General features: G+C 37.1%; 1 protein-coding gene across 33 annotated transcripts in view; it reads right to left on the bottom strand.

Moving 5' to 3' along the window:
* The window catches only part of LOC110482163 (dystonin), a 283,630-nt gene that overhangs the window by 12,831 nt on the left and 252,325 nt on the right, over nt 1-18,474 (bottom strand). For all 33 annotated transcript variants that reach the window (XM_085574702.1, XM_085574701.1, XM_085574705.1 and 30 more), the window contains 12 exons: nt 17,906-18,061; nt 17,480-17,686; nt 15,684-15,803; nt 11,972-12,141; nt 10,871-11,030; nt 9,265-9,459; nt 7,961-8,089; nt 4,480-4,623; nt 3,454-3,642; nt 2,416-2,545; nt 1,628-1,791; nt 1,143-1,305 (listed from right to left, as the gene is read on the bottom strand). In XM_085574702.1, coding sequence (XP_085430828.1) covers nt 1,143-1,305; nt 1,628-1,791; nt 2,416-2,545; nt 3,454-3,642; nt 4,480-4,623; nt 7,961-8,089; nt 9,265-9,459; nt 10,871-11,030; nt 11,972-12,141; nt 15,684-15,803; nt 17,480-17,686; nt 17,906-18,061 — 1,927 coding nt within the window. The remainder of the gene's footprint in view (nt 1-1,142; nt 1,306-1,627; nt 1,792-2,415; nt 2,546-3,453; nt 3,643-4,479; nt 4,624-7,960; nt 8,090-9,264; nt 9,460-10,870; nt 11,031-11,971; nt 12,142-15,683; nt 15,804-17,479; nt 17,687-17,905; nt 18,062-18,474) is intronic.

An 18,474-nucleotide genomic window follows, 5' to 3' on the forward strand; every position in this document is an offset into this window, starting at 1 on the left:
GCATAAAATACCAGAAAGTAACAAGATAAATAATTAGCGAGGAAAGATCAAGCAAGCATTTCAGTGCTGATTAAATATGGAATGTGAAGCCTTCTCAATGCAGATCCATGCATGGTGTTTCATGAAGTCCTTCTTTAGATGAAGTTCACAGCAGAGATTCTCAAGGAAATGGTCAAAGCAAATTTCAAGGTGATGAACAGGAATTATTCAGGACTGTTTGGTGGTCATAATAAATTGATACCAACTGAGTTAAAAGAGTAAACTATTTAACCTCTTGGTATTAGGTTTTTCATTATTTTTTATTAATTCAAGCAAAACAGCAATATTCACAATAGTGATCCTTTACTGCATTTCCTAAAGCAGGGGGGAAATATAGAGAGTACATTTTCCTACTGATAACACTAAAATGAAATGCTAGAAGCAGATCAATTCTGAATCATTACTGTTCAAAGCAAAAGTCTCCATGATCTGAAGATAAAGGATTATTTTAAGTATTAGGTCCTTAACTGTTTATCAGTCTGTTCCTAAAAGGAAATATGATCACATATATGATGTGGAAGACTTACATTACCACCATAACTAAGGAATATAATCCACCAGGAAAGCTAGGAAACTTCCTTTCTCGTTTGATTGCTTGGCATTTTAAGCCTTACTATATAGGTATATAAATATTGTCATGGCTCATGGAAACACTGGTTTCAAAAATTACAGTTTCCTTCTATAAGTGAAACTATTCTATATAAGTTCTTTAATAAAAACATATGATCCTATGAACTGATTTTGAAAATCTTCTATAGGTTACATAAGGTACTTTTTACTATTATGAGTAATCAATCAAAAATTAATTGTTGAAGTAGCTAGTGTACTATGGAAATGATAATCTGGGTTCAATAAACTAGCAAACTACTAATTAGACAATAATATAAATGTGACATCTGTAACCTGATTTAAAATGTAGAAAACTAGAAAGAGTTTCTAGAATCCAAAAATATTTTCAAGTAAAATAATATTTTATAATAAATTTCAAAAAGAAAATCTGTAACCGTCTAACACAATAAAATGCATAGGTCACACTATCTACACAAAAAGACTTCATGAGATGCTTGTTCCAAGTTCAGCATTACGTTCATTTTAAAACTTACTTGAAGAAAGAATTCCATCAATGAATTCCTGTCTTGTAATCTTTCCATCCTGATCTTTATCAATCCTCCTAAAGAAGTCCATCACACGAGACTTCTTATGGTTCATCCATCGCATGTATTTTTTCCTCCAAATATCAAAATCAAAGTTGGCAAATTCTCTCAGCTTAATAAAAAACAGAAAAAAAATTTTCAGCTGAAATACATCAATCTAGAACATCAATGAGATAGATACCATCTGTGTTTTGTTAAATAATTGATTTTTTGAGGATCTATGCAAGCATCTTAAGTATCACAGCTCTCCTCATTTAAAATGACATGACAGCTTTTAGAGCACATGAAAGCACACATATCACAGTGTTTTCAGTTAGCTGTGTCAGACAGTATAATACAATGAATATAGAAGTTGTTCACAGTATTGGAGTTTAATCCAGGGTAAAGAAAATGATGCAAAAAAGTATGTACAGTCTGGATAGTGCTTTTCTGACCTCTTCAAGTCTGTCCAAAGCATCATTAAGTTTTCTCCTTCTCTCCAATGCCAAAAGCCAAACTTGCTGCCACTTGCTGACTAAAAGGTTTACCCGTGGATTCTTGGTTTCAATTTGTGCCTGGGCTGCTGATGGATAAATGCCTGGTGTTGGGGAACGCTTTCCTGTTAAAACATTATAAAAGACATAGGATTCACCCAGCTCAAACAAAACAAATGTTCCCATGAAATACATTGACCTTCCTAAAATTATTCCTTCCTGTCCCAAATAAGGAGGTCATATATGGATGATTCTATATAGAGGGATTGCTCTTTTTTTTTTTTTTTTTGGTACCATTGCTGGGGAACAACCAGCAATGGTAAAAAAAATAGTGGTGGTTACAGCCTCTTTTATCTAGCCAGAAGAAGCTAGTGAGGGCTCCACTAGTCATGCTGCACAGTTTAAATTAAATCTTCATAAATCTCTCAGAGTTGCAAACTAAACAACCTCATTTTAGAAGCAGGTTCCATGTATGGGTAAGTATAAAATACAATGGGTAAGTATATCTAAAAATACAAAAAGCAATTTCCTCACCTTATGATTCACTTTCCATTCAACTTCACTGAATACACTTCTAACTGGATTAATATAATTTTATAGACAGTAAGAGCCCAATTTTGTCTCTCTCTGTGAAGTTTTACCCCCTTTCACCAGATGTTAATCAAACCTACTAGATTATTAGCAATCTGTAAACTTTACAGATAGAGCAATGGTACATGTGACACACCCCAAAATATGCTGTTACTTACTTCCTGCTCTCCCCTTATCAAGGACAGGAATATGAGATTGTACTGGAGAGGGTTCAAGTGCTTTCCTTTTATAGGTCTTTGTAACTTTATCCACATCAGGCTGTTTTCTGGTCATTTCTTCCATGAATGTCTGCAATCAGATAGGGGGGATGTTAATTAACACTACACAAAAGTAACCAGAGGAATGAAAAACATACACAATAGCAAAACACCAAAGTTAAAATGAAATACACAGAAAGACAGTTATAATGCCAGCCTCACAATATAGACATAGACAAATGTTTTGTAGATAAGAAAAATCAGCAGTACAAGCTTTTAAGGTCACTATGGCCTGGCTGTTAAAAGAAGGCTAAGTCTAAAAACCAATGTGTCAAACTCCTTTATTAACTGTATATGGTGAGGTGATATAGAACAGAACTTTGCCTCCAAGATCCTCTGTTCAGACTGCAGTTCACAGAAGTAAGAAATCTCTGGTGTTTAAGCTGGGGTAAATCTATGAGAATTCAGTACATCAGCAGCTCCCTCTAGCACTTCATAAAACTATTTTTGATATTTCATCAGGTGAGCCACACTGCAGCACTATTCTAAGATGGCAGCACCATCATACATTTCATGTGGGTTAGTCAGGTGGGGTTTGGTCTCTTTTACCAGGCACCAACTGACAGAATGAGAGGCCACAGTCTCAAGCTGCACTCTCAAGTCAAGGAAAATACAGGTTGGATATTAGGAGAAAGTTTTTCATGCAGAGTGTGATAAAGTACTGGAATGGTCTGCCCGGCGTGGTGTTGGAGTCACCATCCCTGGATCTGTTTAAAAAAAGACTGGATGTGGCACTTGATACCATGGTTTAGTTGAGGCATCAGGGAACAGGTTGGACTCAATGATCTTGAAGGTCTCTTCCAACATTGTGATTCTGTGAATCTTTTATTCCTAATATTATCCTTGCTTGTTTTCAATTATTATAAGAAAAAATAGCAAAGGAAATTTGCACTGAGATGTGAACCCCATGTGAGCGACACGTCACCTACTGCTCCTTACCTGATGTTCAGCTATAAGCGCTTTAACTTCTTCTATCTCCTGGGGGATAACCTCTTTGTCTTTTTCAGTTAGTGTAGTCTCTGCCCACTGCAACCAGGACAGCAAGGCTTCCAGCAGCTCCTGGTTAGCAATGAGTCCAGCCAGAGCTCCTGCCAGTCTCTGTTGATGTTGTTTAGCCCATGCTAAGACCTTGACAAAGGAACCAATACATGAGTATGTGCACATCTGAAACTCTTCACAATGTATTTAAAATTGCCCTGCTAACTGTAAACCCAGAGCTACTTCTTAGGCCTACTGATGTTTGCATATCAAAGGTGTTTGCATATATAGTGGCTGATCACTAACAGTAGCTAGGTAACTAGAATTCCTAGTCCAAAACATTTCTTCTACAGATACTCAGGATTAAGTGCTGCTAAACAGAGTAACTAGCACATTCAGGCAACATATTAAGAATTTTAACTATATGAGTGAGTTAGTGAATCACACAGGATTTGGTGTCATTTTTCCTTCTGGGCACTCCTGAAGCCACACTATGCTATCACCAGTATTTTGGTTTCCTTTATGCTTAATATAAAACAGAAGGTATCATCTTAACAGCTAAGGGTACAACCTACCTGTAGCCACTTAAAACTAGATACCTTCTAGATTAAGAATATGCTGGACTGAAATCCTCTCTAATGTAATCAGAAAATCCTTCACATCTGCCCTTGTATTTCTTTCCTTTGTAACTTTTCAATTTTCCCCTAGAAACTATTGGTTTTCCTCACTTGGGAACTGTCAGACAGTATTTCTTTTAATACATACAAGCAAAGGAGCTTGACCATCTGCTTTAGCTCTTAAAGCCTTGTAAGTTTTGAAAGAAAGCCTAGGGAAGCACAGTATTCACATCCATCACCATGGGTATTTTAAATGTTTAGTTCTCAACAGCTGGATCATTTCCTCACAGTGTAGCTACCATGTTAGTTGTCAGCTGTGTTCTAATCGAAGATGGACTGCTGCCACAAAGATGGCTCAACATATACTGACCTCTTCAAACCTGGCTCTGATGATTGTTATCCAGTGCTTAATGGTGGTGATGGAGTCTGGATGGCAGATAGCCAGAATAGCTTCTCCCATACCTGTTGCTTTATTCAGTTCTGCCTTTTTCTCTTCCAGTTTCTTCATAAATTCCTAAAACAGAAGTAATAGTTTTAATTAGATACTGACAAAATTTGCAAGAGAAGTCTGAGTGCATAATCTGGAAGGTCATGAGCCTCTTGACTGCTCAAGCAGATCCAACTTGCAAGAGGCAAGTTTCACTTGTATGAGAAAAGCTTAAACTATTTTAAAAGCTTATTCCATATAAAGTACTAAACAAAGCTCTAAAACCTGATCCCATCTTACTGATCCTTAAAAGATCACCACAATCTAAAGCCTTGAAAGATGCATGCCGTTAAAAAAATACAAAGGAAAATCACAGCATTTAGAAGTGCTCTAAACCAGCTACATGATGGTTAGAATCACTATTGGCAACATTTCAATGACTTGGTTTGTCAGTTACAGTAATTCTTCATAAAAAACTATCCAGCTCCTACCAGAGGCTGGAAATGTCTAACTACAATTGCATGCTCAGACAAGATGACAGAGTTCAGGAGCAACTCTACTAAAGTAACACAAATGTGACAACTCAGCAGCTGAGGGGAGAGACACAGCATGTGGAAAAAATCTTGTAAAAGCAGAAGGATGTTTACAACTTTAGGCATCCAAGCTCATAGTTATTGATGAGAGTATCATCAATATGATATTCCTATGATAGTAGGACCAGAAATGGATGTGGGGGAGAAACAACAAGAAAAAGCAACTGAAAGGAGGACTTTTCCCATCCTTTCTATCACTTGCATTTTTTTCTTTTTATTTTTTTTTCCCTTTCCCTTTTATTTTTGTTAAGCATTACTACTACAATGGTTTTACTTTTCTGCCTAGATGTTATGTAAGTCAGTGTATCTTTATGAGCATCCTTAACTAGAACTGCTAATATCTCTCAGTGCCTAGTGGAATTTTTTTAATACTTTAGTATCTTTAATTAGGCTACAAAATGGAAACACGTCTCTGAAAGTTCTCCAACAACTCATAATAACATTATCCTGTGCCTTTACAAAGTAAGTATGATGTTACTATGAAATAAAATGTAAAATATACTCTCTTCTACCTTGTTCTAGAAGCCTGGAATATGTAGACTCTATATTTAAATGTATTTGTTGCTAATTGATTTTGAATTAAACTTTAATTATTGCCAGAGTTTAAGACCCAAATCATGATAGCAAACCTTCTCTCACAAAAACACATGCATCCTTACAATATGTCAGTTCAACATGCTTTTGGAAAAGTTGAACTGGATTATAATGAGAGATTACCAAAACAAGCCACAGGCAGGTGGAAAATGGGCAAAACACCCATTGTGTTCCCTGCTCAGCTGTATTAAGAGTATTTCAAGAATTAAATCTATGGCACACAACTCACAGTGTCTTAAACTCTCCCTAATTTTATTGAACTCTGTGGCAAACCAGTGACACAGACACATTTACAAAAGAGGAAAGGGGATGCTTTTCATTGAGCAATCCAGTGCATTAACCCATTACAGCTCTCAGCCCTAGAGAGGTGGACAAGTGACAGATATCTCTCTGAGATAGCAGAATTCACGAAATCATGTGCAGTATTCAAGAAGAGCAAAATCAGAAATGGATATAAAGATGGACCATTTGGATAAAATATTGTCCTGAAAAAAACATTCCTATATGTAGTCCAATAGAAATGCAATAAAATTATTTTGCAAAAATCACAGTGACAAAAGGATGATACATTTCATATTTATATAATAATTTTAGTCATACAATTTTATTATAGTGTGCAGCATGATAATGCATACATGGTATTTAAAAGTAATATATATTACTTCTTTCCTTATTTTCTTTTTGTTTTCTTGAAAGCTAATGTTATAAGCTTAAATGGCGAGATGACCTATTGAGAAAAATTGTGTGTGAGTGGTAAAATTGTAGTGCCATAATCTTTCTGAACTTGACAATTTTTCTATTTATATTGTTTGCCCTTAAAAAGAAAAATGTGGTTGGGGGAACACCTTCTGAAGCCTACTGAAAAAATTTAAGTACAGTAAGGCCATATCTAACACCAAGATTGGTTGTGTTGTGCTAGCTATCATCCTTCCCCAGCTGGACAGGGTTTCTCAGACAAACTTTGCTTTGAAGTTCCAAGTTATGCTTTGTCAGCACAAATTTTAAAATTAGTACAGAAATATTTTGCTAATCCACCTAAAGTGTGGAGGAAGACATTTAAAATTCTATTTTCTAATTATTTCAGTGGACCTAAGATTTCAATCAGTTCTCTTCTCTCTAGTCAGAAGATTAAAAAATCAAATAAAAGGGAACTGGTGCAGCACATGTGGAGGAAAGGCAGCTAAAAGACATTTAATTGAACAGAGACATTAAGTTGCTGCTCCCAACATTAGTCAACACACTGTGAGGTTGCTACATCAGCACACACTGATGCATACATACATTTGCCAGCTTATGACTAGCACTCAGTTTCCAGGGCCCTAAATTAAAACTGAAAACTTTTTCAAAACCTTCCATTTTAAGTACATTGAGAATCCCTCAGTTATGAACCATATAATAGTCCTATCTTGCATAATAATATTAGCAAAGTAATATTATAAATATTAGTTTGCTAAAAATACACATATTTATAAAAAATAATAGTCCTCTGCATAATAATATTAGCAAACTCAATTTAAACAGAATGCTTTTCCAATCTCCATTTCAAAAATTTTGCTTCAACTTTCTTCAGCGCAATGATGAACATATCCAGGACTTATAACTTGTTCTGTAACACTGTGGGCACTACACACTTGTTACTGTTTTGTGTAGGCTGTGCATGTTTGTCGCCTCCTGTTTGGAGAGTGAAAATTTGAGCTCTGTGATCCTTACTTAGCCAATCTCCCATTTCATTACAGCAAAGTTAGTTTGATGGCCTATAATTTACTACCTGCAGTACCTATTCCACTAGAATATTACAGCTGCCAGTGCATGTGAAGTCAGGCAGCACAGTGTTTCACCATGACAAAAGGTTGATGGATGACAACATCATTCTGCTGATGTTTACAAATGACCTTGCAAGAAAAGTCTATGCCCTTTAGGTCAATGGTGCTAAGGAGACAGATGCACTTTTGCTACTGTAGCAGTCTGTGTGACTATTACAGGCATAGTATGCTCCACAGAGGGGCTTGCATCTGTCTCTAAATCTTTACAACAACTTTCTAAAGGCCCATTTTTTCTTTAATAGGCTAAGATGACTCAAACAACAGCCCAACACCACTCTGGACATCAAACTCTTAACTACATTAAATTTCTCTACAGAAACAATTGCTCCAACACTGGATGCTGGATAGAACTATCTGGGATAGAACTATCAGAGCTATTAGAAGGAAGAGGATCCTCTTCATGTTTGTGCTTACCCTGTGTTGCTCTATCAGTGTTCTCAAGGCCTCTTCATCATCTGGAAGGATGCCGTGGAAACGAAGAGCTTGCTCTGCCTCTGCCAGCCACTCCAAAAGGACATGGACAACTGAGTGGAATTCTTCTGCCTGGTAAGATACAAGAAGTCATGGTCACTCATGAGATGATGACCTGACAGACACACTGCAGCTTACACAGGGAGATTGAGCCCACATTTGGAATCATTAATCATCCAGCAGTACCAGCACATTATCTTTCCATTAAAAAGTCAATGATACACAGCACTACATTTTCATAACTGTAAAAACAGTTCATGCTTCCCAAAAAAATTATAGGAAGCCTAAAAGCCTGTTCATGCTTTTAGCCATCTGATCTATAGTGTATTTGCAGCTCAGTTGAGAATGTCATGCCTTCACACTGACAAATTACACAGGAGATGCTTTCAGGGACCAGCTGGAAAGAGGAGTACTATTGTCTGCACAGCCTAAAGCATCAGTAAAGCAAAATTAATTGACAGCCTGTTGGAGAATGACTCTTGTGTCTAGAGAAAACAAAAACGATTCACCTTTGGGTACAGCCATACTCAGACACAATTATTTTCTAAGTTAAGTTCAGGATTGTGTCTGCTGAGCAAAGCAGAGCAGGAATATTGTACACAGTGGATACATTGCTACTGCAGGAACCCCATCCTAGCATCAATCTAAGCTTGTATATCTTCAGAGAGTTGTACATCCATATTATCTCAGGTTTGGAAACAATACAGATGCACCTATTTACTGGGATTGGTACCACATAATGTTGATATACAAAGACTGTTCTAGGTCATGATTGCACCCAGCACAACTTATTTTTTTTTCTCTGAAGTACCTCACCGTGCATTGTAATTGTGCCAGTGTAAAGAATTTTTCAATACACAAAATTACTTTTTTCCAATAAGGCACAAAAAGCATAAATATGATTGCAACCTCCTGCTTCTTGTGAATGGGGCATAGTTCTTTATCATCCTTCATATTTGACTGTAACTTCAGTGATTTCCTTAGATGGTAAGGTCTTCGAAACATTTGTTTTGCATTTGTGGCAGAGACTAATAATAACAGGAATAATAAATGCTAAGAGGCACTATTTATGTGCTGTGGAAAAAGGATAGACAAGGTAAGCAATGCATTAGCACATAAATGAGTATTTTCAAATGAAATAAGAGTAACTTCAAGTGAAAATTAAATTAAATTTTTGGCAACTAAACTGCAAGATACTTTTCACTCCTTCTCATACAGTACATGTAGTAATATTATTATTCCTCTACCTGCCGAAGGGCCTGTTCCAGTCGTGTCTGCTTGGATACTGACAGGGCACAAACTGTCTCCCAGCGAGTGCTCAGCTCCTGCATTTGGACTTTGACCCACGAAGAGTCATCACGACTGCCTTCTATCAGCTCCCTTGCAGAGCGCTTCAGAGCCTGGACACTGCTTGTTCTTTTTCCCAGCTCCTTCTGGAAAACCTAGACACCATCAAATATATTTGAAATGTTTAGCTCATTAAGATATGCTTATGCAATAAACAAGAAAAAACTACTGGTTATGAAAAGAAATGAAAATACAGATTTATTTCTATCAAGAGTAACTCCATTTAAGTGATGGGAAACACCTAAGTTATATTTATTAGATTCTGTAGGAAGGTATTAAGACCCTCTTCTAACATAATAAAATTGGAATATGGTAGGAAAATTTCAGACAGATCCCAAGAATCCATTCTGGTGCAATGCATGGGCAATCTAGTCTCCTTACCACTGCCGGCTTTCCATTCTTTAGCAAAGCAATTGATCTGACACAGATTAACATATAAAAAGATTGCTACGTCCAGAAATGATCAGATTAAAAGTAACAATCAAGGAGAGGGTTTAAAATCATCAAAACAAAAATAAATCTCCATCTGGGGGTCTAACTGTATGGTTGTGCATCTTGCTGCTTATTCATTTATATATGTGGGAGTATGTTTACAGTAGTAAATTGAACAAGCTCCAGTTACTTAAAAGAAGATAATTACAGTGTGCTGTGCTACCAACTACAACCTACTTGTGATGGACAGAGGGATTTCAGAAGCAACTGAAGCATTGTGCAGGCTAATTTTATAGACAACACATGTTTACAAACTCTTTTTTTTTTTTTTTTGAGGCCCAAAATCTTGTCCTCAGTGGAGATGAGATACTGAAAGTCACAGGTGGATGAACAGAGGACCTCCTAATCTTTCCAGGCTGCAGAGTTCTGCACATGTGTCACCTTTGCAATACAAGTAACTTCAGCAGCCATTTCTTCTGACATAGTGAACTGCAAAATTGGGATTCAGAGGCAGAGTCCAAAATATCCTACTTGTTCCCACACCCAAAATCACTTCAGTAATATAATACTGCAGGTTTCCAACACAAGCTCCCTGGGCCATGGTCTAGTTGAAATCTTTGCATAACTTTAGCACTGTAATTACTTTTCTCAATAAATATATAGCAACCCCACAGGTCTGAAAGGCTGCTGTAATCACGATAAGTGCACGGGACATTTAGTTAGCAGATGGAGTGAAAAAGAGCTGTCTACCCCAGAATTTTTCAGTAAAATAATTTTTGCCATCTCTTGCCCCAAGACTCACATTCGCAAATTATATTTGTGATTTATGACATGATATTAATAAATACATAGGGAAGCACAATAAAACAGAATATCTCAGTGCTAACTGTTATTAATGAGCACTAAGGGTTGTCCTCTTTCATGTATGTTTTACAGCATTTTCTATTGTTGTCTACATTTTTGTTACAAAAATATTACATATTTCCAAAAATTACAGAATAGTGAAAGAGATATTATTAAAATGTTACACTTTTGAGCAATCCGGTAATCAAAAGCCAGAATTTTTGGAACTACCTTGTGGTTGTCAATCAGGTTCATTACTAAATCAATGTCTCCATGTACTGGCTGGTCTTCTGCTAGTTGAGGTTCAATTTTGTATAACCAGTCGATGAGAGCTTGCAGAGCATCAGTAAACTGTCCAGAAAATAGCAGGGCTTCTTCCAGTTTATTTTGTCTGAGAGGGGAAAAAAAGCCAAACAACCACACACAGATAAAGTAATCATTTACACACTTCAGGAAAATATTTTCAGCATAAAGTAATAAAATCATGGAAGTGTTATGGTTGGAAAAGAGTGGTAAGATCACTGAGTCCAACCTCTATCCCAGCATTACTACATCATGTCCCCAGGTGCTACATGCACAGGCCTTTTGAATACTTCCAGGGATGGTGACTCAACTACTTCATTGGGCAGTCTGTTTCAATGCTCCGCAACCCTTTCAGAGACTAATTTTTTCCTAAAATCCAACCTAAACCTCTTTTGGTGCAATTTGAGGCAGTTTCCTCTCATGCTGTCATTTGCTGCCTGGGAGAAGAGGCCATACTCACCTGGCTACAGCCTTTTTTCAGGCCCTTGTACAGAGCAATAGTCTCCCCTGAGCCTCCTTTTCTCCAGGCTAAACACCCCCAGCTCCTTCAGCTGCTCCTCACAGGAGCTGTGCTGCAGACCTTCCCCAGCTCCATCACCCTCCCCTGGACTCACTCCAGCCCCTCAGTGTCTTTCTCACAGTGAGGGGCCCAGAACTGGACCCAGCACTGGAGCTGTGGCCTCAGCAGTGCTGAGTACAGGGGGACAATCCCTGCCCTGGTCCTGCTGGTCACACTGTTGCTGGATGCCACTGGCCTCCCTGGCCACCTGGGCACACACTGGCTCACGTTCAGTTGGTTGTTGACCAACACCTCCAGAGAACTTCAAATCAAGTTTCTCTTTTTAAAGGGCTCTTCCTTCCTTGCTCTTCTACAATACCATTAGCAAAGTATGCATTCCCAGTATTTTACTGCTTTGGCATTCTTAATTATCAAACAAGCTAGCCATTCTGGTTCTACTTTTACACAACAAATTCCAAAAATAGAAGCCTTTTCCTTACTTAGCGAATAATTAGTTGCGTTTCATTTACCTTTCCACTGACTTTCCACAAATTGTATCCCATTTATCTCTTAGTTCACTCAGCATGTCATCAAGTTTCAAATTGTCATCAGCCAAGGTGGTTTTCTCTTTCAAGGAACGTCCAGTCCTATTTGTGGTATCATACACAGAATGTTTGGCACCAAGAGATTTCTGGAATTCCTATATATACAGGAAAAAAAAGAGAAAATATCCATATATCATTAACTGCTTACAGACCATTGTTAATTAATTTTTGACATACTATCCACAACATAAATTATAAATATTACTGCAAGAATAAATTAAACTTACTGCAAAATTTCTATGCTAGTGCTACCTGGGGCTTGACACTAGGAGACCCCTGCTTTTTGTCCTTCTCTGGAAATGTAGCTCTCTGCTTGCTGGAACAACCTTGGGAAAATCCCTCCTTCAGTGAGGGCAATGATTCCTGTCCTACCATAGTATTCCCAAATTTCAGCCTAGTAGTCAGAAGGATATGAAAGAACTGCTACTTTGGGAGCCATTAACTGAGCATTCTTAGCACTACATTCTTACAAACTAAGATTTCAAGTCACTTGTAAAACTCCCCAGGAGCTACAAAGGTTATTCCAGTTTAGCTCAACATGAACAAGCTGGGAAACCTGAGAAGAAGCAGTAGTCAGGAAGCATCCAAATAACTCAGTCTGTGCTAGAAGTAAAAATCACAAGCAGGTTTCTGAGTCCCAGAACTTTGGACAATGACAGTGACAGAGTCTGACTGTCAGCTCTGCCAGCTCCTTTTGCACAGATCCTCTGGAAGCTTTTCACAGGCACAGAAGAGCACAAGAAACACAATTCATCTGATACCACACAGGAATTAGCTGACTGAGAGAGTAAATAATGAAACGAAGGAACATTGGCAAAAGACAACACCAGCCCAACAAGGCAGTTTTTAAATTGCAGCAATGCTTGAAATGTTTTATTTCACACCTTCATGAAGTGCTAGCAGGGAATCAGTTGGGAAAAAAAATCACAAGTTTGCTTTAGAAAACCCTTATATACAACATCAAATATTTTCAGGTACTTCTGTTACCAAAGAAGCAATATTTGTTTTGCAATTCAGTATTTCCTTACTATTCTTTCATTTTCCTCATATAAAACAAGAAAAAAACTTTAAGAAAAAACGTAATTGTCAAGCTAGGACTACAGTAAAAATAAATATAATTTTCAAAATAACCATTTTTTTTAACAGTTCCTTAAATACAATGTATCTATGCTTCTTTTATTTGCTAGGTTTTGTTTGCTACTTAACACTACACAATGTCACTAGGTTTGCATAAGGAAACACAATTAAATTGTTGCCAAAGAAGGATCATACAGGAAAAACAGATTTAAAGATGGCAAAGGGTTGCAGTTAGTTCATTCCCTGAGACTAAACCATATCTACTTTCATTCGACTTCAGGTATAACTGAGAGTAGATTTTGGTTTAAGCCGCCAGGAACAGATAGGTAAGTTAATTACTGAGAATTTTTTTTCAGCTAGGTACCTTCTTCTAAGGAAAATGGGCACACAGAGATAAAATTAGCCAGATTCGTATAGATGTTCAGTAAGAACATCAGCATTAGCACAGGAACGGATTGTGTGACCTAGTGCGAGTTTTTCCATTCCTGACTCCTAAAAATGAGAAAAAAATTCCAATAAACAGACTATGAATAACCCCCAAAAGTCCCTGGCAGCATGCTAGATATGAGTGAGAGAGAAAACATATTATCTTGGCTTTTCTCTTTCAGGGACTTTTTTTTTGGCAGTAACTACTGGCAAAGAGCAAGTCCAAATTACTGCTTACAGCACACATTCAGATGGGATAGCAAAATCCTTAACTAAATGGAGCAAGGAAACCTTCAAGGCTGGACAGAAAAGACAAAGACACACACAGAGTATATGTGGGAGTGGAAGGAAAAGACTCAAAATACAAGGAAGGACGTTGCAGTGTTGGGAGGTTTGACAACTCATTAAAAAACAATTGAGTTGATTTCTTGAGAGGGTGGTGTTTGAAGTTTAAAGTCACAAAGTTCACCAAACTCCCTCTCTCACACACATTCATCTTTTTTCTCCAGATCACCAGTTTCAATCCTTATGTGCCTGTACCAATTTCATCTCATTCCTTAATGAGATTTAAGCAACTCAAGCTGTAATGCTCTGCAGGCTTTTTACATGAAAGAAATTGAAGAAAATATATCAGTGACAGAAGTGATGAGTCTGCCAGTCCATTTGAGGAAGCTTGGTCTCATAAAACGTACTGCTGTAGGTATGAAACACATATCAAGTTTATAAGGTTTAACATTTCTGAAGATGGGATGAAAATACAGTAGAGAGTCCAGAAAACCTCAAAGCAAAGTCACAGTGCTGACCATACTAGTGAAGAATTTGAATATGTAAAGAAAAGAGGAGTGAAAAGATTAGAAGATTAGTAAAACTCTGACTATCCTAACAGCAAGATCCCCCCTGCCAGTTCAGATCACTGACTTCAAATTCTGGTAACAGCGGCAATCCCAAAACAAACTGAAACTGCAGAGTTGGCATAACAGAATGTTAATATAGGTTTTATTTAAAGGTTTTTAACAGCAGACACAGGTAAAACTATTTTTGCTTGACCAATTGCCAGCTCTCGCTGTATTAAAGTAGAATGTTTTCCTGGCTGATAAACAACACGTCATGCAACCTGAGAGATGATAAAAAAAATCAAGCAGACTGATGAAGCCATTATTATATATGACAAAATTTGTCAGAGGTAAAAGCAAACACCAGAAGTTACAGTGAAAAGAAAAAATTAGATTTGCAAACCCCTCAGGATACTGTGAAATATGAAAAAAAAAAAATAGGAGTAAATGGAGAACAATAAAACTGACATAAAAAGAAAATATATGCCAAAATTTAGAAAACTGAATTAGTCTAGTGTTTAATGAAACTGCCCCAAGAGAAATCTTAAGACATGGTCATACCTCTGAAGATTCTACCACTCATCTACTTGATCCTCAACAGTATATTTTTCCAGGCATTTTAAAGATGTCAAAATGAAGTCAAAGACAGAAAACTACTTCTGTCATTGCTTTTGCTCTGTGTCTGATGGAATTACAGAGCTTTACATTACCAAGTTTGAAAAGCTAAGTGAATGAGAGAGATTTTTACATATTCACAGCTGAATTTCTGAAAAGATGTTTTCAGAATTTTGAATCCAATAAAGAGAAATATGGAACCAGCATTTGCTCTAATACTTTCACAGTGTTTTCATGGGAATTTCATGAATATTTCCACTTTTCATAAAAAACAACTGCCAAACAAAATATTTGATTAAGATTTTTTTTCACTTTTGAAGGTGTCCTGCAGTATTAAAAGAAAAATCTCAACCCAAGTAAGCAGATAGTAAATTTTAGGTTTAGGAACTTAAAGAAAGCCTCTTCAGAGATCCCTATTCTGAAATTGTATTAATCTGCTTTTTAAAGTTTCCATGGTGCTGTATTATTCTTTCCTCTTCATTTTTAACCATTCTGCCACATATCAGGTACTGTGAAAAGTTATTTTCATTCACATCCTGTTAAAATACCATTATTTATTTAATAACTTGATGTGAATAAACACCCCATTGCAGTGAGGCCACAAATCTACTTTTTTGATGATTGAACAGTACAAGGCTGAAAGACTTACCTACATTTCACTGAGCATTTTGTGTGTCATGACTCACCTTATGCTGTGCAAGCTGCATCTTTATTTTGTCAGGGTCATTTGCAATTTCAAGATCTGAGTCCAGAGATTTCTCTGATTCTTCCAGCCATTCCATAAGTTTATGCCAGGCTTCATGGAACTAAAGGAAAATCAGATTTGCATAGACTTTAAAATTCACTGGTTCATGAAACAGTCCAAAATTATTAAATCTCAATCAAGATTGGCAAACTTAGACATAATTTGATGTTTTTTTCTCCCTGGTCTGTTAAACAGAACTGGTCTAGCCATGTGCCCACTGTGTAATAGTCTCCCCTCACCAAGTGAGTTAAGAACCTTTAATGTACATGATGTGCACACATCATATGTATCTGTCAGAGACATACTGGTCATACCTGTCAATATGTTGGACATTTAAATTTCTACAGTTTTAGTAATGGATAGTAAATACAAAAAGAACTGGGCTTAGCTATTGCTTATATGGGACCATGGCAGTAAATCACTGGCAAAAGCTTCCATCTGGATGACTGCCCAAAATGTTCCCTGTAACTCTTATAAAAGCTCTCATTATATCAAAATGCTATATCGACATGCAAGCAGCAGATTTTTGATCTTCCTTCCTGTTTCAGAGAAAAGAACACTTCAGGGAAGGAAGCAGGGAAAAAGTAAAGATTCAACCAGCTTTCACAAAGTGTCACCCGTTTGGGTTTTGATTTTCCTAAGTTTGTCACTTCTCTCTCTCTTGAAAATTCCTCTTGCCTGGGCTGCCTATACATGGAAGCACAAGAAACTAGTTCAGAAACCTTTCAAGGCATCTAAGACACTGTTGTTCAGGGTTGTTGATTAGGCCTTGACACCAGCAACCTTCAGTACTCCTTCCACACTCCACACACACAGTTGTCATCTTAACACTGTATTCAGCTTTGTAAATGCATATTGACATGAAACCCATCTCATTGCAGAACTACTGTATGTGTGAATGCACAAGAGAAACTGCTGGAAAATAAGGAACACGATTCGCTTATGGGCTAATTCATTGCCCAGAGAACTTCTTGCTCTGTGAACTGAGTGGTGGTAGTGGTGAACATTGGAATGTGGTTTAGCTGAGAACATCACCAAACCTTGAATGATCATGTTCCCTTGAATAGAAAATAGCTAGAAATTCCTATTGATATTTAAACAGCTTACATTCCCCTCACACATTTTGCATCTTATCACTTAAGTGCCTCGGTGAGGGAAACGTATCTAAGGAAAAAAACAGAGATGCTCCCAAATAAAGAAAACTGTGAGAACAGCCCCCCTACACCCAAAAAACAACCTCTCCATGTTTATAAGGAAATAAATAGAGATCTCTTACCACACAGAAGATATTGGTTTAGTAACTAACGTAAGAGATTGAGTGTTAAGTGTGGAGTATAATCATGACACAACATAGACCCAAAAAGAAAATGCTAAGGAATACTCCCAGAGATCAGTGTAAAGGGTTCATCACATTCTTTAAAACATACAGGGTTGATTATGAAACATCTTTTTGAAGACAGATGGCACTAATACACATCTGGAATCCATACTCTAACTTTTTTCAGACTATCTTATACTGCAGACAGAAGTCACTGCTTGGGTTGAAAATGATGCTTTCACCTCCCAAATGAAGTGCTCTGGGATTGAATCACAGAATTTGCTCCACTAACACAACACTGTCTGTTACACTAAACCCAGGCTTGCTTTTTAAGTGCTTTAAAGCATCATATTCTTCAAGAATCTGGATGCAATTACAACTAAGTTCAAAGAGCTATATAGCAGCTGTTGTCCCATTACCTGTTTGGCTCTTTTCCTTGCATCATCCAAAGCTCTTCCCCTTTCAACTAAGCGTTGGACTACTTTTTCCCATCGACTCTGTACACTAATCAGCAGATTCTTAATAAGGACAACGTCCTGTTTCTGGCTGAAATATTTCAAATGGGTTCCAGTTTTGTCCAGCTCTATGACCTGATCTCGATGAGAGTTCACTTCTGTGGCAAAAACCTTGGAAAAAAAGAGTAAAAATTACTGAGTACTGTGTTGGGTAAACACTGAAAAAACCCAGTCTGATAAAGAATGATGTAGTGAGAAAGACTACAAAACACAATTTTAAAACAAATTAAATGTTTCTCTGAGTGCCAGCATTATAGGGTTCATTTGGACATTGTTACAGTATCTCCACAGAGTGGGAGAAAAACATTACACATCTGTTTCTTTACATACCTTGTGTTCATCAATTTGAAATAAGACAGTGTCCAAGATAAGACTTGGCCGAGATGCTGCAGTTAGAGTCTGCTCAGCCTGAGTAAGCCAGTTGATGAAATCTTGAAGTGAGTTGTGGAACTCCATTGCTAAATTAAGGGCTTCTTCCAGTTTGGTCTGTAAAGACAGGTCATACTTCATTAGAGGCTGATATTGTACACGGGCTTCAGCCAAGGAAACCATTTTAGTTCAGCACTTTGGAGTAAACCATTTTCCTTTAGCATTTTAAAACACTTTTCCAATTCAAAGTTTCTGCGTTTTAAAATAACAGCCTATATTCAAGCATATTCAAGGAGATGGATACAGAAGTTAGAACAAAATTATGTGCAACAGATGAATAGAAAATACAGCACCTAGTATCAAGATAAATTTTTCCACATTAGAACACATTCCCTACTACTTAATCCAAATGGGACATTTGATTTATCAAGTTCAATGCAAAACCAGTAGAATTGCAGAAATCTAAGGTGGTAGTGCACTTGCAAGAGCATCAAGCATCAAGTAACTCATAAAATTTATTCTCCTGCACT

This window comes from Lonchura striata, chromosome 3 (assembly GCF_050655825.1).
Source record: "Lonchura striata isolate lonStrDom1 chromosome 3, ASM5065582v1, whole genome shotgun sequence".
In the NCBI taxonomy this organism is placed as follows: Eukaryota; Metazoa; Chordata; class Aves; order Passeriformes; family Estrildidae; genus Lonchura; species Lonchura striata.